The 26,252-nt window shown below is 38.9% G+C and overlaps 1 protein-coding gene across 4 annotated transcripts; it reads right to left on the reverse strand.

Moving 5' to 3' along the window:
* Positions 1-1,139: 1,139 nt before the first annotated feature.
* On the reverse strand, positions 1,140-25,775 carry abcd3a (ATP-binding cassette, sub-family D (ALD), member 3a). 4 transcript variants are annotated; one of them, XM_042399109.1, is made up of 23 exons: positions 25,607-25,775; positions 23,493-23,526; positions 23,278-23,376; positions 22,309-22,397; positions 17,227-17,296; positions 16,181-16,278; positions 15,686-15,809; positions 15,012-15,068; positions 14,295-14,437; positions 14,133-14,202; positions 13,732-13,801; positions 13,120-13,217; positions 12,762-12,853; positions 11,356-11,447; positions 11,178-11,250; positions 11,011-11,074; positions 10,725-10,802; positions 10,571-10,636; positions 9,697-9,786; positions 9,460-9,579; positions 5,782-5,886; positions 5,233-5,289; positions 1,140-3,892 (listed from the first exon to the last, which is right to left on the reverse strand). In XM_042399109.1, exons 1-23 carry the CDS (start codon positions 25,714-25,716, stop codon positions 3,815-3,817), a joined length of 1,977 nt encoding a protein of 658 aa, XP_042255043.1. In that variant the 5' UTR covers positions 25,717-25,775; the 3' UTR covers positions 1,140-3,814. The 4 variants fall into 4 exon arrangements, with proteins under 4 accessions (XP_042255043.1, XP_042255041.1, XP_042255042.1 ...); XM_042399107.1 differs by having other exon boundaries at positions 23,493-23,529; XM_042399108.1 differs by lacking the exon at positions 17,227-17,296 and adding an exon at positions 18,508-18,577 and having other exon boundaries at positions 23,493-23,529.
* Positions 25,776-26,252: the final 477 nt, after the last annotated feature.

Genomic DNA, 26,252 nt, shown 5'->3' on the forward strand with positions numbered 1-26,252 from the left:
TTTCTCGCTGTAATCATTCCTCCTGTTCATACTGACCATTAGAAGATTCCTTCATAATGCACTTACAATGGAAGTGATGGGGAACAATATTCACAGTCCTCCTTCTGTGCAAAAATGTATTTAAAAGTTTATCTGAAGCTAATATGAAGCTTCAAGCATCCAAATGAGTCAAATCAAGTAGATATCTTTCAACACCAAAGTCCCTCTTTTTGTTACTATACTTCCACTGCAGCTCAACAGGGAAACACTGTCCGAGGAAACACAAAGAGGGAATTTGATGCTAAAATGCTAAATGTGTCAGATATCCACTTGATATGACCCACTCAGACTGCTGAAGCTGAATATAAGCTCCAGATCAACTTGTAAATGACTGTGTGGACACACTGTAGATTTTGGCCTCCATCACTTCCATTGAAAGCACATTTGAAGGATCTTTTAATATTCAGTATGAACAGGAGGAATGATTACAGTGAGGAAAACCTCTTTCACTGTTCATATGGACACCTGAATGATGTTTTTGAGACACACTGGAAAATTGTGAACCTGTCCTTTAAATCTTTGCAACATAGGGAGTAGTTTCTGTTCAATTTGATGTGTTTCATATTGATTATTACCAGGGTCAGAGTATCTTAATTTGTTTCTTTTAACAGACTGATGTCATTAGTTAGCAGAAATGCATCAGTGCAACATAGGAATCCTTATTCCTCACACCTCTGGTCACCATGGTTTGTTTGTTTTAGCTCAGCTACAATAACAGATATCATATCATATATATCATAAGAAGCACTGCTATATTTCCATGCAATCAGCAGCAGATTCTAATGGTCACCAGAGGTTTAAAGACCATGCACATCCACACATGTGTTTTCAGATATTTTAGCTGATTAAACCTATCCTCAGGTTGAAAGTAGGCAGAGCTGAACTGGGAATTACGTGATGTGACCGGTGTCCATGTAAAAATAACTATGTTAACACCATGTCAGGTGCAACAAAGCTAACAGAAGAGCGAGTTAGATGTCAACCAAACAAAGTCATTCATTGAAACTTGCAGAGCACATTAGTTCACTTTCTCTCTCTCACACACACATACACAACCCACTGACATTTGTCAAAGACAAAAGACGACCTCTTTCTGAAAATTAATTACTCCTACAGTTTATTTTTGAATGCAGAGTGAGATCATAACAGTATTATTATCAATATAAAACCATGAGTAGAGGTGAGGCTTCTTTACATTTTCCAAAAAAAGTGACAATACATCAGATTGACAGAAGAGAAAGGTGTTGAACAGACAGGCTGGGGAAATCTGCATGTTCATGTACCTGTGATCAACTGAGAGAAGCCATCACTGCACTTTAGATCCAGTCCCCAGCTTCATAGATCAAGATAATTATCCAAAATTTAGGAAGAACTCTTCATACCACCACCCAGGAAACATAACATTTTTAACAGAATTTAATTAACGGAAAAAGTCCATAATGAGTTTATAATAAGAAGAAAACATGTTTAATAATAATTATTATTTACTGTTCAATCAATATGAATCCCATGTTCCAGGTAACATGATAAACAAGCCAGAGGAGAAGTAGTCAAATGCAGCTGAGCAACTAGGGAATATCAGATTTCATTGTGTTCTGTTTCCTTACTGACAGCCTTATGTTTCATGAATTACAGCTCAACCTGGCAAGAACAGAATGGAGTTGACACTAACCACTACAATCTGACAACTTTCATTTAAAACACAACAGGGGAGAAGAAAGCATCTTAAAAATGTATGTTTGAAGAACGAATTAATTGTTGGAACTAAAAATAAACTCAGAAGGGGCCCCTCTTTATTAGAGCCTTCTACCTGGCTGTGTTTATTCAGTTACATCACTAATTAAAATGTTTAATCATCAGCCAGTCCCTCACTTTGTAGCTGTGGCACTGTGACAATAGAAAAGGTGGTGCTGGGAGCTTGGTGAGATCGTGTCTACTTGTGAGGGTCGCTAGCTCAATTGCTAGCCATGTGAAAAATGAACAGAGTTCATTTAAGAGAGCTTATTGAATCAACTGCTGTCTTTTGACAGCAGATAATGCTGTATCACAACTGTGGAGCAGGGCTTCATGAACTGGATGAAGCAACATGATTTCTTTCTTTCTGGTATGGCACTGCTATGATTGTTAGCAGTTGGTCAACTTTGCCAATTCACATGTTCATTAAAGTTGAACTCTTTGTTAGTGAATCACACTGATTCCATTGATGTGAACAGATTTTGGTCCAAAAATTTGCTGTTTCAATGCTGTGAACAGCTACACTGGCAGCTACACCTGACGCAGCATCATCATACTACATATCAGGGTCCTGGATGGCCATCACACACGTTAACGTTTTACGTATTCGGGCATTCATAAAATGCATTACAGGAAGATCACTGGAGTGGAGCGCTTCCACAAGTGGCAGAGGTCTGCCTTGCAACAGTCAACGCTTCTACGCCAGTATTGTTGTAAAATATCTTCAACACCAGTGGCAGCACTGAGGGCAATGCTGATAGGCAGCAATCCAGTTTTTAAGTGAGGAGGAAATCTCGCACCATCTTTGATTTAATGTGAGCTGTTCTGACATCATTGGAAATATGCACATGTGCATCAGGCTAAGCCATTTTTTGGTTTTTCCCCTTCTCTCTGGTGAGTTCATATTTTCAACAATGTTCTGAATGACTGAAGTGTTCCTGTTCTGTCTAGCTATACAAGACAGTGATGGTTATGGAGTGGGGTTACCTTGCAGCACACTCAGAGAAAAGAGGGCGACTCATTCACCAGAATGCTCATACTTTACATGAGAGGCTTGCTGCCATGTTACACTGTAAACATTTCAAAAACCTTCACGTCGGCCAGCTCAGTCTGGAGTTGGCTTTGAACAAGTTCACTGAGTTCCAGTGATCAGTTTATCCAGTAGTTACAGTGCAGCTGTGGTTGACTCCTATTTTTAGGCCCTATGTCATGTGATCACAGCTCAGTTTCAGTTTAAAGCCTCTTTTCCTAAGATATTGATTCCAAGGATTTCTGGAGATATTATACTTGTTTTCTGGTGACAATGATGTCCATGTCTCATTATGTTAGGATAAGTTTTCCTTACTTCATGGATAATCCTATGGCTTTTATCATTATCTGGCCTTGAGAAAAAAAAGGCATGAATGAATGGATTGATAATTTAACTTTTCTTCCTTTCGCAAAGAAAAAAAAAAAAAGTTAATTTGGTATTTTAAGAAATTGATGCGAACAGACCTGAAAATGATTAGCACCCTCAGCTGCTCAGCATGTGTCTGCTGTGGAAAGTTAATGAGAACTTACAAGGCCGCCAGGAGCATCACTTGTGTGAGTGCTTATCTAAGAAGCATCATGTTGTGTGTGCATCATTATTTTTCTGTGCAGGACACAGTTTAGTATGGGACAATATGCCTCAACAACCACTGTTATATCTAGCTTAATTCTACGGGCTAACCTCTGTTACTATAACCACGTGTGCAGAGATGGTTAAAATAGTACACTACACTTCCACCTTCTCTTACAGATCTCTTGCATGTGTAAAACACAACCTAGAAGTTGGCAATATAAATTACAAGTTTTTTTTTACAATCACACTCAACAAATGCATGATTAGACAGGACTAAAGTGATGCTTTAAATAACAGAAAACATACAGGAAACAAAGCTGAGAGTTACAAATGATTAAAAACATTTCTAGTTTTAGATATACCTTCTGTCTTGAGTGCAAAGAATTAATGGACTGGTTTTATTAGAGCAGTGCATTTGCAACTAGAACCAGGAGTCAGTTACGAGCCAAACTCCACAGTCTCCTCTGTGATGGGCTTGAACTCGTAGTTTCCTCTCCCGTCCATGTGGAGGTAATACTGAAATGACAGATGAGATGACAAGAAATATAATGTCAGTAAGAAAGTAAGGAGCAGCAGCCGGGAGGAGGCTATGAGCAATGACACGTTGGATTGATGCCTTTTGTTTGGCTAACAAAGACACAAGACAGGGTTTGTACAACCGTGTTCTGTGTATAATGAGGTGGCAGAAAAAAGTGAGGTTGGAACTGGAGTTTTCTCAACTAATGCTTTTAAAAATAGACATTTAGAGGCAGCCCTGTTGTAATCTAACGTAGAGTATTGTCTGACGATCTTATGCGTTTTATGTATATATATATAGTCTAAACTGATAACAAAATAAAAGCTGTGAAACTGTTAAACACCTGGGTGGAAATCAATAGTGGAAATAGAAGAGAGGGAGATTAGTGGAAAAATATGAGTCAGAATTGCATTGGGTTATTTTGCATGATTTTCTTTAAAAATTGGAGGTTGTGTTTATAATGGGAAGAAGCTTAGATGAAAATAACTTTGGTTTGATGTGTCAATGAAAAAAAAATTACAAAACAGTACGCACTTCACAAAAATCCAAGAGGCCTCCTCGGCATGAATCTTTAAGATGGTCTCTGACTTCATCTCCTCAGTTTTTCATCTACTGTACTGTACAGTCACACACAGTGCCAGGCTTCACTATTGAATCATCATGAGGTAAAAATAACTCATGTGGAACATCAGTTAAGCTTTCTCTAGCACTGCACCACTAAAGGTGAAAACTGACGGGGAGATATTCAGAATGAAACTTAAAACTATCTACACCTCTGACCAATAGCCTGTTGGTTTATATTCTGTCATATCTGCATCATGAACAGTCCTGCTGCTTTGAACGCTGGTAGTTCCTGTTCGCACTGTACACACAACAATGACTTGGAGTACTTCTGATAATCAAGAAGTTGTCTGAATCTGATGATTATAAGCCAAGATCTGAGGACAACACAGTAAAGAGTGAATTCCACTAACTGTAGCGAGGTGTGTGTGTGTGTGTGTGTGTGTGTGTGTGTGTGTGTATTTCTGCTGAGCTATGAGTCTGAGAAGTGGTGGTGTGGTAAATTGTGTTAATCAGTGTTAGCTCGGGGGAGGGGCGAATATTACTGCGAAAATCTTGATGTTTGTCGGATCTGTTCAGAATGCATCATCTGTCCAAAAAAAAATGTATTCATAGTTGTTTACACGCAAAAACTACGCTTTAAACTAAAAGAAAAATCTGCTCAAAGCAGGAAACTTTTGTGGCAAAAACAATAACAGCCTGTAGAGAGAGAGCAGAAAATATGGCTGTGTGAATGTGAGGACTTTCTTTGAAGTCATGGATGACATTCAGTCCTTACCTCGTGGTGCTTCCACAGAGACTTTCTGTGGGACACGGTGAACAAGGTGATACCCACCTGTGGATCAAAGACAACACAATTACTACTGGGCTCTATACCAACAAGACAGAAACCTTTCAAAAACTATTCATATCTAATGGATGTAGACACAGAGACAATTTAATGATCATAAACAGAGACTCTTATAAACTGTGGCAGCCTCAACTGGGCTCTACATGACTTTGTGTGCCGGGTTCTACTGTGCGTGTGTTAGGTTTGTTTCATTGTGTTAACTGCAGCTGCCAGAAGCATCTTGCTTTTGTTTGTCTGTTGGTTTCACTGAACAACAACAGACAGAGAGTCAGTCCTCATGCAAAAGCAGAGAGGAAGTAAAAACAGCAATGGGTGATAGTTAACCTGCCGAGAGGAAATAAAAACGTTGGTGTGATCTGTACACCAGTCACTGATCCTGTCAAAGAGTGACTGCAGATGTGAGGCTGAGACTAACTAAGATGGTGTTTCTCTAGAGATGTACAGTATGAGCCTGTATGATGTGTGGTTGGGTCATACCGTCCTGCAGTGGCTGTAGATATAATCCTCCACATCCACACTCACGGCACTGGTGCACTCATCCAGAATGGCAAATTGGGGCTTGTGGTAGAACAGTCTGGCCATCTATATAGAAACAGACACATCTTCATCATTTGCTGACACCAGAAACATTACAAAGCCAAATGGGCTAAAGGACTTAAGAATAAAGTATGGTCCACAGTGTTCTTTAACATGTTCAAACCTGCCTAGTTTGACTCAGAAGCAGACTGTTACTGTGACATGATTAACAGAAAAAGAACAGGCCACAGTTTACCAGAACAATGGATCAATGATCTCATTATGATTCATCAACCCACTGCTCCATTAAAAAAAATGTAATTAAACAACAATAATAAAAAAAAAGATTTTTAGAATCACTGCTCTAAGAGGCTTTTTGTTTTGGATTTGAGGCTTGTTTCCAATATACAAACACTGTAAATAGTACAATAAATAGCGTTGGGACTCAGTTAGGAGCAGGTTTGGTTATTAGCAAAAAAATAATTAGTAATTATTAAAAATCAATCCAATTATTACTATGAATTAATAGTTACGGGGCAGCACTCTGAGGTCAGGGACCAATAACCACACAGGGGGGTGTTCGCTTTAAAAATGTCAAATCAATCAATTTACAATCAATAGCACTTCAGTCAACAAACATCTATCATCCAACACAAGCAGGTATAAACAACAAGCAAGCATATGGCACATGTAGATATGTATGTGTGTGCGAGAGAGGAGGGGGAGGAGCAATATGGCAGATGTGACCCGTGTGGAGGGAAATACATCATGCAAGAGTTGGGGTCAGAGGAGGTGACCGTGAGATTTGAACGGAGACAAAGGCTGACGGCGTCTGCCGGCTTAACACGTGTCTCTAACAATAAAATCACTAAGCCCTGCTACTCACACCCTGGCAAGAAGTGCTCCCAGCAGTTTAGTGTGATAAACACAAGCAAACAAGCAGCAAACAACAATAATACTTTCACAGTATTCTCAGCAACAACAACAACCGGACTCACTGGTCCGTTAACTTAACAACAACAACAACAACAACAATAAAGCTAAAAATAACACACACTTTAGTATCCTATCTCTGCCCAGACATAAGCCTCTTACTTTGATCTCTTACGGAAGCGAGTAAGGTGTGTTTCAGTCCATCTTTCGGGTGGGCTCGGTGATGACAGGGCCGTCCTCTCGCTCTGTCTGTGGTTTTCATGGCAGCTGATCCTTTGCGGAGTTGTGAATGGAACAGCTGAGACGACTCACTTAAAAGGGGGGGTGGGACACAGAGTTTATCCTTTGCCTTCTTCTGCAGGAGAAGTGGGAGAGTGCTGGGTTGCACAGCGGTCTTCTTTGGATCTGGTAACGTGCTTGGTTGAACACAGAGAAAATCTCTACTTGTCCAGCGAAGTTGAGATTGTGCAGCCTAGTTCCAGCTACGTGCGTACGGGTGTTACTTCCTTACGTTAGCCGGGCAAAACAGCTGGAAGCACAGTTTGGGGGCTACCTCTGGTGTTTCTACTCTCAGTGACATCAAGGCCGTGGAGGGGGAAATCCCCGTGGTTTTCCGGCGGGTCTTGTCCAGCGGGAGCCGAGTTTGACTCTAGTGGATTAGAAGTGTGAGTTGAGCAAAAGCATGATGGGAGTTGAAGCCTGTTTGGACTCCTTTTGTCTGACTTGGCGCTTGTCTTTGTTATCAGGCTTTGTGACTGCGTGCAGGCCTGCTTTTGTCTCATGCATGTGGTATGAGGCCCAACAATAGTATTATCTGTTACAGGTCACTATTGTGGAGGGCACAACAGGGACTGGGGTTAGCACTGACACCTCACAGAGAGAAGGTCTTGGTTTTAAATCTACCCTGTCTTTCTGCATGGAGACAGGATTGAATCACTCTGGATAATGATCAAAGTAAATATAATTTCATACTCTGTCTCAATGATTGAGAGGTAAATAGTAATGACACTATTCTTGTTACAAAGCATTAAACATATGAAGGCTTTGCTTGATGACACTGAGTTACAGCAAATGCTGAGCTACTGAAAACTTTTATAATGAATGCCCCTGAGATTGAATTTTTATTTATTTTTGTGCAGGAGCTCTCTGTGTCACTCACTGAAATGAATGAGAGGGCTGCATTTTATGAAGCAGAGCTAATGTCGGTCTGAACACAGCCTGAGTTGAAATGTATGTGTGCCCTGTGACAGTTATCAATGTACATTATGAAATGTGCAGGAAGTTGGGTGAACATTCCTTTCAAAGGCCAATATTCTTGTTAAATGATGTTTTGACCTGTCTTTAGGCCCTGCAGTGGGTATCAGGCTGTGCCTTCATTAATCTAACCCTGACCTAACGCACTGTGAGCTGCCTTTGAATTCTATTTTCACCCAAAGCAAAGAGCAGACACCCAGCGGTCTTATATCTACATTGTACTTGCTCATGCTAAACTACAGTGGCTGGTTCCACTGGCTTGATAGACAGTTTCATCTGAATGCCATGACCTGATCAGTGGTTCAGCCACCGTCACTGTTTGTATGATCAACTGATGACCTGTCCAAGGTATAGCCTGACCCTCATCAATGTGTGCTGGGACAATGCCTTGCCACCTTGCACAGGACAATCAGTTTAGAAAATGGATAGATGGGGCGTGCCCCAGTATCCTATTGGTTAACACGCATGCCACATAATCGCAACATCCGCTGTTCGAATCCAGCAGGTGACCTTTCTTTTATCTTGCCCCCCCCCCCATCTCTCTTCCCCTTGATCTCTCCACTGTCACTAGGCAGAAAATGCCCAAGAAAATGGATGGATGTTTGTTTTTTGTCGGGATGGATTAAACAAAAAAAAAGAAACAGAAAAAAAAGTAATTGCTATTCTTATTTGAATGATCCAATATCAATTCTTGAAATCCAGAGATCAAACTTTGCATTTGTGCCTTTACTCAGCAAAACTGTGCATCCTGTAAACCATGGTGTCAATAGTTACAGTCTGTGGACCCACAACAGTTTACGGAACTGTGACGGTCCGTAAATTCCCTAATGGGGAGCTAACGCTAGCTAGCAGATGTTTGAAGATATCAGACTGACGTCTTGTCGACACAAATGCAAAAACAAACAGTGCTGATGAATCAGTGAGCAGACTTTCAGTTTCTGCTGTCTGTACTCATACTGATCATGAAGTTGAAACAGCAGGTACTGTGTGGCTGTATGGGATAGCTTTTTTTTAAAATATGCATAATGATGAAACCCTTGCAAGAGGTGCAGGTATTTTAGCATTCTCGTTCAACTGTAACAAATATAATCATAGACTAAACCACATATCATGTTTTAGTCTTTTTGCATTTGCTCAAGAAAAAAATCCTTGGTCCATAGTTTTATAACCAGGAAATGTGTTTACAGTTCAGCCTGTAATGTTAAGTCATTTAAGTTCCCATGAATAATTGATAAGTGCTTTATGAAATGTTAGTATTTATCTGAAGTAACTGGGATGAGAATCGAATTAAATCAATTCTGGACTATGTGAATTGAAATTGAATCAAATTGGGAGATCAGTGGCGAAATCAAGCCCTTGATTGTGTGATGTAAATGACTTTGTAGCAAATACTGGGTCAACTGTGTCATGTTTCCAGTAAAGCCTAGTGACAGGGAATGAGTGAGTCCTTACAGCCATCCTCTGCTTCTCCCCTCCACTGAGCACATCCATCCAGTCCTGGACCGCGTCCCAGCTGCCCTCCCTGTCCAGGATGTGACCCAGCTGAACATTGTCCAGGTACTCCTTCAACACCTGGGTACACACACACACACACAAAGAAGATAAGGCACGTAATCAGAGACACACACACAGAGAATGCAAGTGAAAGAGAGGTTGGATTTGTGTGTGTGAGAGTGTGTTGTGTCCTACCTGATCAGAGATACCTTTCCTCCTCTGTTCTTCAAGAGTGTCAGGGTAAATGACTTGGTCCCTCAGAGAACCCAAAGTCATGTAGGGTCTCTGGACAAACACACAGTCCAATCAAACTCAAACTGCAAATCTCAGAATATGGACACTTTAATTATTTAAATTTTTACATTGTAGCTATGTTCATTTTTTTTTAATTTTCTTTGAGTTGTTGAATTGAGCATGTTTGAACAGAACTGTGACAGATATTACTCCTAAACATCCAGCACAAGTATGCTACCATAAACCTTGCCAGCAGTGTCTGATTGTTGCAATATTTCATTTGTATGTTAGTGGACTTCCACCTATATTCATTCAGTGAGTATATATTGTGTTTTTTCTAAAATTATCAACATAAATGTTGGATAATATGCAAAAAGAAATTGTAGTACATTAATCTGTAAGTGGCTGTAATTCTATTCTTTATTTTTCATAATGAAATGATATATTGTGTTTGTGTTTTTATGTGTAATATAATATTATTGTATCATTTATAAAAACGGTAATAGTGGTATAACCTCCAGTGAGGTTCACTGTTACTATGATCTTGAGTTATAATCAGTAAATGTCCTGTCTCAGTACATATTATATCTGTCACAATTATCAACCAGTATATTGTTATCAAAGTGAAATATTTATTGTCGTTACAAATCCAGGATCAATCATTCACCAGGAAACTGGATAACAATTTGCTTTGTCAAGTTCAATTTTCCTGATTGCAGCCAGTTGCTGCTAAAAGCTGGAACATAGCTGGTACTGAGGAGGTTTTCAGTCATTAGTGGTGGAACAGAAAACAAGGCCTACAGAGGAGAGCGATGAGATGCTTTTTTTTTTTTACCTGTGGAACATAGAAGAGCTTCCCTCTCTCTGGTTTTGTCAGCTGTCCTCCAAACAGCGGCCACAGCTTAAAAAAAAAACATGCATCATTTTTAACCAGTACCAAAGAAAAAAACGTTATCAATGTATGTACATCACTTAACAGAGTCTCTCACCTCTCCGAGCACTCTGAACAGTGAGCTCTTGCCACATCCGTTTGGTCCACACACTAGAACGTTGGTGCCAGAACTCACCTTCATAGAACAAGGACACAATGACATGTTGGAGTCCACTACTACAGAGATACACTTGTCTCACTCAATTTATCTCATCAAATCATGCAAAATAATGCATGTATGATAAAAACAAGTTCAAACTAATTGCTCGTTTATTTGTTCATTCAAATCATTCATTTATTCAGTTAGCCTAAAACTGTATGGCAATGAAAGGTCAAAGCTTTACCTCAAATGTGAGGTCTCTGATCAGGATGTCTCCATTCGGTGTTGCTAGTGGGGTACTGTCAAATCTACAAATTAAAAAAATGTTCATTAAAAGCTGAGCACATGAAAATAACTGAGGTAAAAAAAAAACAAGACAATGTATATTCCATTCAAGAATGAGAGACCTACTTGATGATGTTATCTCTGTTGATAATTTGACCACTTCCTGGTACCAGAGCAAGTTTCTCTGCAGTATCAGATTCTAAAAGGTAAAAGAAATGAACCAAAACTCAATGAATGTAAGTCATTGCTCAGCTCTGAGATGAGAACTCATTTCTATGACATATTTCTTTGCAGTCATGCATACCCTTCTCCTGGTGAGAGACCATGGTGCGCTCATATTTGCCAGAGTTCAGCTCCTTCAGGACTTTCATCAGTTCAGTGATACGAGCTGTGAATCTGTGGGGGGACATACGCAAGAATCAAAAGATCTGATCAGACACTTTTGAAATAATCAGAGGAGATCCTAGCTCTGTCTCATCTGGAAGGTGAGATCATTTTCTTTGTTCCCTTGCTACCTTGCTGCATCTGCTGCTGTTTTGGGCTGGACCGGCCAGGGACCAGTCCTGTAACCATGGCTGTCCTTGAGTGAGTGCCTGAGTGAGTGATGGAGTTACATCACCGGTCAGCCAGCAAAGTGTTGGAATTCCTCCGTTAGCTGCTGCTCTTTCAAAATGAATCTGTGTGAGATGATGGAAGTGGAGGACAGCAGCACGAACTTTGATGCTCTCAGCTCCAGTGTTAAATGTAGCAAAGTCGGCTGAACTCCTGTTTATAAAGACATGTGCCAGCGTCTCTACCGTCCAGTATGATCGACTCTCCAGCTGACAGCGCTGACAGCAGCCGGCAGGGATTTTATAACTGAACTAATACTAGGACGCAAGGCTTTTATTTCCCTGACGTTCTCACATCACAAACGCTGAACAACAGCATTAAAACAGCATTAATACTTGGTTTTGACCTTGTTTTTTTTTTTTGTTTTTTCCAAAGCCCTTTTCAGACTGACACCACTTTACATTAATGTGGAAATGTAGCATTTTGGGCTCATGTCTGCGTAAGCACCGTCGTCACTTTTACATAGAAGTCAGGACAGCAATCTTACTAGGTCAGACCTAGTAACATTACAGCATCCCTTTCATCACAGCACAAGACTTCAGCTGCAAAATAAGTCCTAAATCTACAAATACTACAAATAAATCAATCAATCTGAGGCCTGATGTAGAAGCAGCAGGTCAGTCTGATTCTATCAGACAGTTTGTCTCTGCCTGTCAATGCCTTTCATTTACCCCAGTCAAATGTTTAGTTTCTCATTATCTGAGTTATTAAACTGTTGATGTTTAAGAATGAATTTTGGGAAGAACTGTTTCCAGACAGAGTTCAATTTTGGGAAGTGTGAGGAACTGCAGCTCTCAGGTTTTGACAGTATTCTGGGTTGGATCTGCGGTTGTGTATCAATGTAGCAGATTTTTCTTTTCATTTATTTCTAATCTACTGTGAAGGGAATGACCTGCAAAAGTATTACAAAAACTTCTGAGGAGAAATAAAATAAAAGATTTTTTTATCCCATTGAACTGGCTACTCCTGAATATCATCAGCACGTTCCAACTCTGGACTAACGCATCTATGGAGCTAAGACTAATATCACCTATATGATTTCATGATTTTTTTATGTATTTTTATGTTAACCTTTTTGTACTATTCTATAACACTCACCCTGAGAGTCGGGTCATCTCTCGGCCAGCCAGTACAATCCTGCCCAGGGCCTGGGACATCCGCAGGAGCATTCTCCCACTCTGGTAGTAGTCCTAACAGGTCCAATCACATCAATACAACCTCACAGTCTCAAAACATTACTGCAAAACTGCCTTACTGCTGTGTACTATGAAAATCAACCTGTAGATACTTAAGGGATACACTGCACTGCTTTCCACAAAAGATCTATTTTTAAGTTTCACGTTTTAATCGCCACCAATAACCACAGAAATATTAGAATTAGAATTTTGACAAAGCAGGTATTTTTAAATGATGTTACTTCAGGGTTCTGCATGTGTTTGTGTGTGCTTTCTCTGACCTCTAGCAGCTCAGAGTGTGTGCTTTGCAGGTGTCGGGGGTGGGACAGGTTTAGGAACGGCCGGCTAACCACCAGATAGCCCACCACGGTAGCCAGGTCTGCGGAGGAACAGTATGTGGACACATAAGAGCAAGAGAATGAACACACAGAACAACTCATGTTTTTTGACTGGAGATTTGAGGCTATGAGAAAATGAATATAGAGACAAGGATGTTGTCTCTCACCAGTTTTATTTGCAATCAATATGGAACCCCTTGCTATCGTAACACGTAAAATGCTGTTTTATACCAGTTTTGGTACTGGCTTCTTTATTCCATATAAAAAACATTCTGTAATTTAAGGAAAACCTGAGGTTGTGTAGAAAAAAACACTATTATACTACTATCTTTGTGTATTGTCTTTTTTTTCATTTATTAAAGTGTTGTGTGTGTCTTCATTGGTATATTTATTTTTATGCTTTTGTTTGCTCATTTTTTTTGTCCCAACATTATTGTAAAAGAGGAGTGATTTGGTTTTTCTTTCTGCTTACATTTGGTACAAGACAAATTAATAAATGTCTGGGAGATGACCTAAATATTGTCACTCAAAATAAAAAAATAAAAATCTACTTACACTTGGCAATTATGCTGTCCACAAATCCCATGGAGAACCGAAAGAAGATGAAGTTATGCAAGTGGTCCACCTGGAAGAAGAAATAAAAATGTTTACATTCCGGAGGTTCACGTGTGTAGAATGAATTTGAGAAACCCTGCCAAAGATATCTGACACTTTTAAAAAATATCTGTTCCTTTCAAAAGAGTAAAATGTACCTGATGTGTCTTTTCTCATGTAGCTGGTGTACACAGAGCTGTTGTTGTACATTTATATCTCTATCAGGCAACATTTCAAACTGCTTTCAAAGTCCATAAAAGCATCAAATGTAGCCGTAACTGTAGCTGGTCATTCTACTGAAAATACTGATGTAGTGCCTTTGTGGACTCAAGCAACACACATTATGTCAAACTGTTACACACCAGTTTCTTGAATGTGGTGTGAATGGTCTGTTTTTCCCTCATGTTCCCATTGTAGAATGCAATCTCCTCACTAAAGAGAAAGAAAAAAATATCAATGTAGTGTTGTACTAAACAGCTGTGCAATGAAAGAATTACATCAGAGCAGTTGTTGGGTGTGTTTACCTGTTGGTGATGAGACGAGAGTTGATGTAGCGGTACTCTCCCTCGTAGCGCTGCTCCATGACTGTCATCTTGCCTATGGGCCTCCTCAGTCTGGTCAGGAAGAGACCCGAGATCAGCAGGTAGGACATCATGATTGCTGGCCCCTAGGTAGGGAAAGGGACGTAGACAAAATGAGAGCTCTGTTTAGCATGGGCCCTGTTTACACCTGGTATTGACATGCGTCTCGGGTGAGTCAATCACAAGTGGACAGCTTTAAATACAGGTGTAAACGCACCCAAGACGCATTGAGGACGGATTGAGATGCCATCACTCAGAGCACATTCGGAGGTGGTCTGGGCCGCATGTGGCCACATTCATTTAGTAGTGTAAACGCAATGAGTCCTGGACCACATTGAAGGACCACTTACTCAACTGACGTCCTCTATTTTCTATAACTACAGGTTTTAGTTTTCGCTGCGCTGCTCAACATAATGAGCTCAGGATTTATCAGGAGGATGGCTGCTTTACTCCAGACAGTATATATATATATATATATATATATATATACACACATATATATATATATACACTTTAGTAAAACTTTACTTTTAACGTTATCAAACACAGAGAAATGTCCTCCCCTCCTCCTAGTAACGTCTTTGTACTCCCTCATGGTAGAGTTTACAGCTCTGATCAGTCTGATCTAAAAAGTACACATGCAGAAGGTAACCTGCTTACCTGAGCACCGATGGCACTTGTCAGCTTGAAGATGTACAGACCAATATCCAACAGAGGCTGCAGGACAGACAGAGGACAGACAGATTTCCAAATACTCTTAGATTTTCTGAAAAATAATTGAGGACGGAACTGTACAAACTCACAGTTTAGTATATATTGCTTATAATATCAATTATGTGACAATAATGAGGAGCACTTTGAAATCTAGATCTACAGGAAGGGGAAAAACATCAGGTACCACTGTTCCTGGGCCAGCAAAATCTGCTGGGCTAGGTAGCCTACCAGTTTTTTGCTTTACCCTCCACTCTTACTGCTTGGCAGCACTGCTTATTTCCAAGGCAGCAGGAGACATGAGTGGTCATATCCTCATGATGTTGGGGCTGTATAGTCTATTGTTCCTGGGCATCAAAATCTGGGTTGCAGATTTTGGGCTGCTGGGCAGATCTGGTACAATGCACCAGCAGCTGGAAGGTGTAGGCAAAGACCCCATGTAACCTCTCAATCTTATATGTCGAAATAGAACACACCTCATCTGCACAGTGAGAGTGAAATTTGTCGTTAATCTGCCTGGCAGAGAGCTTGAGTGGTGATACCACTGAAGCTTGTTTCTTTCTATGACAAACCTGCAAAGCACTTCAATCTATTAATCCAACAAAGCCAACGAAGTTTGGTACCTTGCTGAGGTTGGAGTAGAGTTCCACCATGCTGTTGCAGAATTTCTCCACGTCCTGTGTCAGAAGCTGGTCTGCATTGGCTATCCGGTTGTCCAAGTTACCCATTTTGTAGTAGGTGAAACCTCTGAAGAACCAGAACACAGAGTGAAGACTCAAAGAAGCTACGTTAGCCACCAACAGCACCCCTGTCTCCGACTGAACTGTTGGCAAGTTGCATTGTGGGTAATGTTTTGACAAGGAAGGTGCATCGTTGGCTTCTCTTGGAGGACTGCTTGCTTCTTTTCTCTCAATTTGCACCAGTTGAAGAGTTGATTATTTTTAATCGTTTGATCAAAATTGTTTAAAATGTCCATCAAAACTGAGGAAAGCAGCAAATCATCACATTTGAAAAGCTGGAACCAGAGAATGTTAGGTTTTGTTTGTTTAAAAGATTAAATGGTTAACAGAGGATCTCCTATGATGTGAAAGCAGCTTTAATACTGCTGAAGTACTTACTGCAGGTACTGGTCATACAGGTGCTTTGTGAGCCTCTCACGGAACCGCAGCTTCAGCTCATTCAGGCCCAACTTCAAGAAGTTGTTCACCAAGGCTATCTGGAATGTCACACATCACATACTTGTATCCATCTCTCACTATGGGCTCTTTGCTTCAGTATAGCTGTACAAGTGACAGGGTTTTAGAATTCAGAGCATTCATGCTGATTTTTTCCCACAATTACAAGCATAGGATATAGAATGAAGAAAACATGCAAAAGCAGAGTAGTATGATTTTACAAGTGCAGTGCAAATTCACAACTTAAAGAATTAGGCTGGTGATAATCTGTGTTTTTCTTAATGTAAAAAACAAACAAATATGAATTGATCCCAATATCAAGTATTGTGTGTGTATCTTATTCTTCCGTGTCATATCACACGTCAGTGAGCCACACTGCTGCACCGTCCTGCTGCCACAAATACTCACTTGAGCACCAAATGTGGATTAATCTGCCACTGAAAATAGTCCAACAAATGTAATCATTCCTACATTTTTAAAGATTTACATTTTCAGTAGGAACCAGTGGTCTTTAAGGTGAGAAGCACAGACTGGAGAAGCCAGAAAGTATTGTACTGAGAGGCAGAAAAACTTTTTTGTCTTTTTTGTCTTTGTTTTGGTCTTTTCATGGGATTTGTTGATATATATACATATAGAATATCACAGGCCTTACCCTTTAAAATTGAGGCATACAACAGTACATATGCAGAACAGTGACAGACTGCTCATGTTAGCAAAAGAATATTCATGCTAAATGATAGTGGGGGTTTTTATAAGTGCATGAAATGATACGATGAGTACAATCAGCTATCACCAGGAAATTAGCAATTACACAGTAGAAGACAGAAATGTTAGTGTTTTGATATCAGGTCTCCTCTGTTTACTTTTAAGAAAATGAACTGACACTGAACTACTCATGTGTTAAAGAATAATATATGTATAGTACATCTGGAGATGTAAGATCACACTTGAGTGTGACAAAAATAAAAATTAACAAAAAACACACTTACAAGTGGCATGAATTTGATAAAGCTGAACAAGAAGGTCTTGAAATCTTTTGTTGAGCGACCGATAATTGCACTGCAAACCACAACATGCACAGAGATGAGCAAACATTGCCAAGAGGGTCAGTGGGACAAATACTGAGGCCTGATAAACTGAATTTCCTTGTCTTGTGGAGCCAATGCAGCTTTGCTTGAACTTGTAATAGAGTGTGAATTGTTTTACTGATACGTAACAGACAGTACAGTGGAGTCCTGACAGAGATGAACACATGAATAACATTCAATTTATGCGTTTCCATGTTATTATAAGGGTCCATACTTTTGTTATCTATGCTGATTATATACAAACATACTCTTCTGTGACACTCACTGAAACAAGCCTGCCATTTTTCAGAAAACTGATCACAGACATAAGATCCTTAATCCTTCAGTTATTAGATACCAATTGTACCCATTAGTACTACTCCAAAGGACTGAGTGAAGGGTCTTTGTATTCATGCTCATGCATATACATTTCAGTTTTCTATGCGTCATAATCTCATTTATAAATTGATTAATATAATTAATACATTTAAATGTACTTCAGCAGAACCAGTTCATAGTTATTAAAGCCAATATAGCATCTGTTTTAGTGGTCTAACACTGCCTTTACTCACTACTTACATGTATTCAGTGCTTCTGACTACTGATATACAGCAGTCTTACATCTGCACATTAAGGTCATTGAGACTGGTTCAAACTAGACTCTCATATCTGTGAGGCCGCTGTTTGTGATCAGGACCTGTAACCTTTGGAATAACATGGTTGAGAAATTTTCAGTTAACAGCAAACTTTAGGCTGTCTTATGCATATTCTATTAAATACACTGTTATACAACTGTATTGAATGTTTAAGCTTTCAAACTGATAAGTTATGTCACTTTGTTTTTTTTCTGCTATGTAGGCCAATGTAAGGGACATAAGGTTGTATCCAAATTTAGTTTCATGATTTAATTGGACAGAGGACCTATCTCATTCCTGAGATAGGTTGTTCACTAATGTAGCAGACACATAAATTGAATGGAATTCCATGTGGAAAATGTCCAGTAAATGTATGCCGTAATATTAATTTTACCACCTGATAAAACCCACAGGTCAGTGTTATGGCTTGGAGGGAAATGTGGACCTCAGACAGTAGGTGATGAAAAAGCACAACACAACACTATTACAAAGCAAGATGTTAAAACCACAGTGTTAGTGGTTTGAAGCTGGATTTCACTTCTATGAGAACCGTGTGATGGACAGTTACCCCTGGTATGACTGATATGTAGGAATAAAAGTGCTTCTTGAATAGACTGATGTCTCTGCTTATAATACCGCTGTGGAGAGTCAAAACAAAGTCATCAGTTCCTGCAAATGAATCAAACAGCAATGCATGGTGGGACCCCACCCATTTTCATTACAATCTTACATCAGAAAAAAAGCAAAAACATAACATGTCTGTTTCAGCTGCATTGGCTTCAACATCTAACATTTCAAACATTTTGACTGACTAAAAACCTGTATGATCAGGTTATTGAAAGCCAATTACAGATGCTACTTACAAAGAGAAAAAATTATATGGGTGAACAATGAACTGAACAATGAATCTGCTAGCTTTCTGAAACCAATATCATAAATTATGGCCAATATGTTGCAAAAACAGTAATAAAATTTGGTTTGATCACCCTGGGACATGAACCCAGGACCTTTGTAATCTGAGGTGGGGAGACTTACACTGTGAGCCACTGAGGACATGGTTTGTCATGTGCCTTCTCACATTTTGAGGGGACAGAATGACACAGGCCAAACATGAGCATTTTTGTCAGTTTAAACTTAAAAAAAAACACTACAATTGACTGTTGGGGATACAATTCTGAAAAAAAAAAAAAAAAAAAAAAAAAAAATCACACACACCGACCTGCTTTTCTGAGGTGTATCAAAAATTGGAGGAAACAGAAAATGTGCTTACAGTACAAATTACAATAAGACAATATCAATGCAGACTCTGACACATCTGAACACCAATTTGAAACATGTGGTGTCTAGTATCTAAAGAATGTCTGTCTCGATTTTGGTAGCATTTGAATGAAGACTTGTGGAGATATAGATTAGGTTATATAGGTTAACTGATGTTGCATATTTTGAAAAAATTCTGAATTGACCATAGGTTGCAGTGAGGAAAACTTCTGTCAGACATCTATGGATGTGCTGAAAAAATTTCGCCAATCATGAGCAAACTTATACAACATGACCGTAGAACGTGGAAAAAATTTAACTCAAATCTGGGTGGATAATTATAAACTTTTGACATTTGTGGCACCTCCTAGTGGTTTATTGGTATGAAACTTGGGGACCATCCATAGAATGTCATAAAGACCTAACATGTTAAGTTTGGTGAAAATTACGCAATACGTTGGCGAAATACAAGGCATCTACTGTACTTACCTATTTTGATAAAAACTGATTGGCTTGTATAATAGAAATGGACTGACCTATCAAAATTTCCTCAACAACTGAAGATCATTGAATTCTGTGGGTGATCCTGACAAAGTTTCGGGACAATTGGCCCAGTGGTTTCTGACAATATGTCGAAAATAGGATTTTGAGAAAAAGTCACAAAATTTTTAGAGCAGAAGACCACTGGAGCAAAGATGCAGATGAATTAAGAGATTAAAATGAGTGAAGAATTTTGACTCTAGGCCAAGCCATTTTTGAGATAATTGAAAAGGTAAACGTGTGCATGAGCAGTGAATGGAATTTGCCACTCACCAGACAATTTTTTTTTGTTCCTAGGTCTTTAAGCAGAGAGACAAAAATAATAATAATAATAATAATAATAATAATAACAATAATCATAATAATAAAAAGAAGAATGAGAAAAAAAAAACAATGGGTTTCCACCAGTTTCGCTGCTTGGACCCTTAAATGCAAATTGGGATCAGTGTTTATGATGGCCAATAAGTAACAAGAAATTTTAAAAAAAGCCAAATATGTGGGTTTGAGCTATTTTATTACCTCAACAGCACAGCAGTTGAGTGGTGTAAAGCCTGTTGAAAAATTTGGTTTTATGTTTAATTATGAAACAGTCCGACAGTTCTAGCGAGTAAATGAACAGCGTCCCTATTGTTCCCTCTCTTATCAGTATAAGGCTGGAAGACACTATAGAACATATGCTTACAGTTTATCTGTTTATAATTAGTTCCCAGGTTAGCCATGATGCCAGCTAATGAAATGGTAGTAGATTGAAGACAGCTTATGAGTTGTTAACGTGTAGCGTTATACTCATTCTGCCAACAGTACAGTTACAGTCGGTGCAGTGGAAACACACATCTAATTTTCACCATATAAATTATACCAGTAGTTTATCTCAAAAGTTTTAAACTCAGACACAGCGCCTTTTCAGAGTTACTAATCTCCTCAGCTAATGTCTGATTATCACATAACAAAACATCTGGCCAGAACTGGTATTAACAAAGGGATTATTAGGCTGAAAAACACTAGAAATAAAAGTCTGCACACTGAGAGAAGTAAATGACAGCGAGAAATGATTCAGACAACATCCGCGCCCCCCTCCTTCCCTCAGTCACTGTATCAGTTTAATGCATTGTTAAAGATGGGGTTTAAACTGTATTTTGAATCTGTTGACATGAGCAGTGGTTGGGAAATGCTCTTGTGTAGCTTGCACTGTATAGATAGAAATACAATAAAGTTCTGGTAAATGGATAAACAGGATAAATGAATACATGAAAAGGAAATAGTCCTTGGGCATCAAAAATCTATTTAGCCCAATACCTATTGTCTTATTTGTTTCTGTCTATAAGAACGTACTTGCCTACTAGCAAATTATAATTTATAATTAATTGGTTAGAACTCAATAACTAAATGTAAGGGATCCTCATCATAAATGTTTACTTCTGTTAAAAAATTAATATATTGTTACTGGATTGTTTAAATCCGCAAATATCAAAACCTTTATCTTCGTTAAAAATCCTGTGTTGGTAGGACTCTTAATACCTCTAGTAAAGTCCTAATAAGAAAGAACACATCTGATCATATTTCTTAGGTCTTTGCTTTGGATTCTGTTACTTCTTTTCCTCTCTGACCTTCTTAGCCAATATGAACCTGTCAGAGCTCTAAGCTCATCGGGCTCCGGCCTTTTGGATGTTGAAAAGGGTTACATTTAAGCCCCTTTACAAAAAAACCCACCAACACCCACTAACATCTGACTCTTGTCTAAAGTGGGAAAGGGTCAAATCGGCATTCATACCCGTTTCAAATGACTCTGCAGTAGTCTTGGATATTTATCATCTCCAGCTCTGATCGGCAGTGATGTAAACATCCTGGCTAGACAGGAAAATTTTCACCCCTTTTCCGGCTGCTCTTTCATCTGTTTCTATCTGCGCATGTCTGTAAACATATGGTTTCATCCATATGTTTATGCAAGTAATACATGCTTTTTTATTACAGAGAAACCATACGTAAACATAAGGTCTTATTCATATGTTTATGTAGTATTAGCATGCTAGGCTAACAGTTGGTCAGCTGTGACACCTTTCAGGGCACACAAACACCATAAACACACCTGTCACCTGCCTGTCACCTCATTTTAATACAGTCTATGGGCTCCACACATCACAGCATGGATATGCTAATGATGCTAGCCATCATCACTAACTGCTAGCTGTGATGCTGAATATGACACATCAGAAAAAAAAAAAACAGAGAGACAAACTCGTCTACTGGCGATATGAAAAGAGTCGATAGCCTATTTTTAGCAGGTTGACCTGCGTTTAAAAAATCTGCATATACGCACTAATATTGGTGTAAAAAGGGTATTAGAGTTAGTGAAGTAGCTTTTATTGTTTATGGTCCTGGAATACCTTGACAGATGGCAACAGATGTGCTCCAACATTAAAACTGCAAGCGTGGACAAAAAGGACTGAGAGGGGTGTCATGACTGCTACATGGTGACAATATAAAACCCACAACATACTCCTAAGGTCATGAATTTGAAAATATGTCTCTTAAACTTTAAATATAAATCCAAGCATAAAAGGCAGGGTCTGACCTTTCGATCATGGTGCCATTCTGGATCATCCATACATCACAGTAGGTCCTTGCCACCAACATGACAGCAATAAGGATGAGACAGCCAGTCTGTGGTCAAGAGAATAGTTAATAGAACATGTAAAAAACACTGCAGATCATCAAGTCCATCATCGTCCTGTCCTTGATTCTGCTCATATCTCCTGGACTGATCAGATAAGGCTGAATTGAACCAGAGGAGCCATGTGACTGTGACCTTGGCTTTTGGAACTGATATATCTGTGTCAAAGGGCTCTGCTGTCTTTACAGCTAGTTTATGACATTTTGAATAATATTTTCCCAAATTTCTAACTCACGGTTACCAAATTCATTTTTTTTAACCAACACAATATAAAATATTTTATGATCCATCTTCTAAAGTAGACTTTTAAAGCAGACCTTCTGACCGCCACTGCTAAACCAGATGGAATTATAACATTATTCACAATGCAAGAAAACCTTCAGCTGAAAAGTAAATATCCGAAGATCTATCTTGTCATAATCTAGGCTTGCTCACACACTCTACTTAATTCAATGTTCAATTTTAAAAATATTTTAGGATTAATCTTTACATAGTTGGGTATTATTTATATTCTAGCTGTATTTGTTGTTGCTTACTTAATTTTTATACTAATTTCAGAAGTTTAAGAAGTTTTTGACATCTTTCTTTAATAACCAAATATAAAGGATCTTTAGTTTAACTACCTTGTTCAAAATTCTTAAAAACAAAATGTACTCCTTACTCTGGATTTTTAAATTATTGTTCATTGAAAAATCCAGAATTTATGAACATGTAAACATTGTTCATTTTAAAAGTTTGATGTCTCCTAATTCACTGAAGACTCTGTTCTCAGTCTACCTTTCCTGCACTGATAAGCTTTAACATCTGGACTACCACAGACATAAAACACACAGTAAAGACCAACAGTCCAACAGCAGTTTGATGTCATACCTCCATGCAGAAAAAGCGAGGTACCATGATTCGCACAATCCGGAGGATTCGGAGGAAGAAAACCTTGTCCACTGCTGCACGGTCTTTTCTGCCATCTTTCTATATGAAGAGACATAACAAAGACGAGTTGTAATACAACTACAGCTAACTATTCATGACATATTTTATGGAAACTTTATACACTTTGGACACTCTAACATGAATATAAGACATACCTCAGTGTTCAGTACAAGATCTGGGCCTCCTTTTCTACTGCAAAGAAGGAACAATATTTAAATCAGACGGGTTATACTGCTGAATTAAAGACATTAGACTTCTATCATGGAAGTGTGAGCGACACATAAATAATCAAAAATGTCAGCACTAGCATATCCATTTGTAAATGGATAGCTAGAAGTCACTTTTGCATTTCTATAGCCATGGTGTAAGTTGGGCTGGGTGGTATCATACTGCCATCAAATGATTTAAACGTGTTTATTATGCTACATAGGCTTGGGCAACGTGACTTAAACCTTCATCTTCAGGATAGAGGATCTGAACCATATTGTCCACACCTAATGTTATACAATAAAATTATGCTAAAATGCTTTCCCCCCCTAAAACAATATGAGGTATGTGCATGTCACATCAACACATCAGAAACACAGCGCTCATGTTATAAAGTAATCCACCAGGAATGTGGGCCTGCATGTATGTGATTGGCCAGCGCAGTGCCTTTCCCCGTTTTTTCACACAAAGCTAATGTTGGTCCGAACACCACCTAAGCATCACCAGCCAGACAACAACTATGATAATTACAGTTGTATAATTTTTTATCAAAATAGTTTCCATTATGAAATTCTACCATTTTGAAAATCAGTGTACAACATGTCATTGCTGGTGCTCACGCCTATGGTTCTGTTTCAACTTCTCCCCGTGTGCTGATTCAACCTTTTCTCCCTACACTGTTTCTTCACATTCAACTATCGTCTAGCAACATATCAGACTAAATATTCATGTTAAACATTTCTGAAAATGTTCACAGCCGACCTATTTGCAGATACATTCACACTGAATATATGATCAACATCTTACAGATACTCTGTGGAGTGTTGAGCGCTTCGGGGCAATGTTAATACTTGTGTGTCCCGTTTTGCTTGTTCTCTTGCATGTTGACAAAGAGTAAGTGGAATAACAGTAATGAAGTTGAATGAAGTGAATATACTTATCAAAGGGAATTAGAAATAAAGGCCTCACTCTAATATACATATTTTATATATACATGCTTCAATAAAGCCCTGGTACCCTCTGAAGTTGAGGTAAATAAAAGCCCCTGTCACTATTAGAGGAAATAATATATCTGTATTTTTAGTGCGTGTATTTCACTGCCAGGAAATGTATTCTGGGTTCAAATATACCAAAGAGTACAAACATATTCTGTAATAACAAATGTATGAGGTAATGCAACCATTAATCTACTTGGGGATCCAGTTGGATACATGATGTCACTTACATTTAATATGATTCCGAAACAATCAGCGGGCATTAGAGAATAACGAACCTAACTAATTTGGAAATGACTGGACGGACAAATGCCAGAGAATAACCCTGTGCTCCTTCATGAAGACTAAAAACACACTGGATATGAAGTCCTCTCATCATCGTGATGGAAGTCAGTATTGACAATGAGGTTTAACAAATATGTTAAATGCAACAGGTTCAGGAACAGTGAGCAGTAAGCTTCTCTTTTCTCTCTTGAATTCCACTTTTAATGTGATCTTAAACTAAAGCTTATAGCATTTACTTAGCATTCGATATCATTATACTGGATTTAGTGGTTGATAAAAATTTGGAAAAGTGCTACTTTATCAGATTTGGCTGATAAGATCCACTTCAACTGGCCATTATCAGAGATTGGGTTTGGCTTATCAATTGCTCTTTTTTAGAGAGCAATGTGAGATATTTAAATAACTATGACAACCATCGACGTCTCAATACAAAGACATGACAACTAGTTAAGTTTGCTGAAACTACACAAATCGGCCGCTTATGTGTGCATGCAGCACATGAGTCACTCTATCAACGTGAGTTTTCGGAGCACAAAGACATTCGTTGTTTGGTCATTATAGTGGGATTAGAGCTGGTCGGTATCAGTTAGCAAGGAGGCCGAAAAGCGCAGAATATGCAGCCGCCTCCTCAAAAAGATGGGGGTGATTTCAGGAGTGTCAGCGGGTCGCTGTCACCTGTCAGAATGGGGCGCTAACTTAGCAGGTGCTAGTTAGCATCCTGACAGCTGTGTTTGTTCCGCTTCAAAGCAAACCTTAACAATCCATACTGCTGCCTCACTTACCCGTCCTGCCTGGGCGTCCGTCTTCTTCTTCTCAGCAGGTATAAAACCAGCAAAATACCGCCTGCTATGGAGGAGTTTTTCGCAGTCACATACTTACTAAAGGCCGCCATGTTTCTGACACAACGACCGGTTTGGTGTGTTCCTCGGGTCGCTACAGTTCAACCACGGCATTCTGGGAGCTCATACCATTTCTTCTTCTACTTTTTCCCCCTAAGAACAGACCACATCACCCCCTGGTGGACCAGATGTGTTCTCCAGTTTGAAATGGATATATATATATATATATATATATATATATATATATATGTGTGTGTGTGTGTGTGTGTGTGTGTGTGTATATGTATGTATGTGTATATATATACACATATCTTATGCATGTCGCAACAATGTAATTGGACTGCAATTATTATTTTTACAGTATCAATTAATCTTTCACACTTCTGACTGACAGTGGATGAAAGAAGTACTCAGATCCTTTACTTGAGTATATATGTCAATACCACAATGATGACAATGATGATGATCAAAATGTTCAATTTCAAGTAAAAGTCTTGCATTCAAAATCTTAAGTAAAAGTACATACAGACAGTAACAATTTAAAGGAAAAACTGGTACAGGTCTGAATGCTTGACCCCCACAGTGAGGG

The sequence above is a fragment of the Thunnus maccoyii genome, chromosome 21, assembly GCF_910596095.1.
Source record: "Thunnus maccoyii chromosome 21, fThuMac1.1, whole genome shotgun sequence".
NCBI classification, from domain to species: Eukaryota; Metazoa; Chordata; class Actinopteri; order Scombriformes; family Scombridae; genus Thunnus; species Thunnus maccoyii.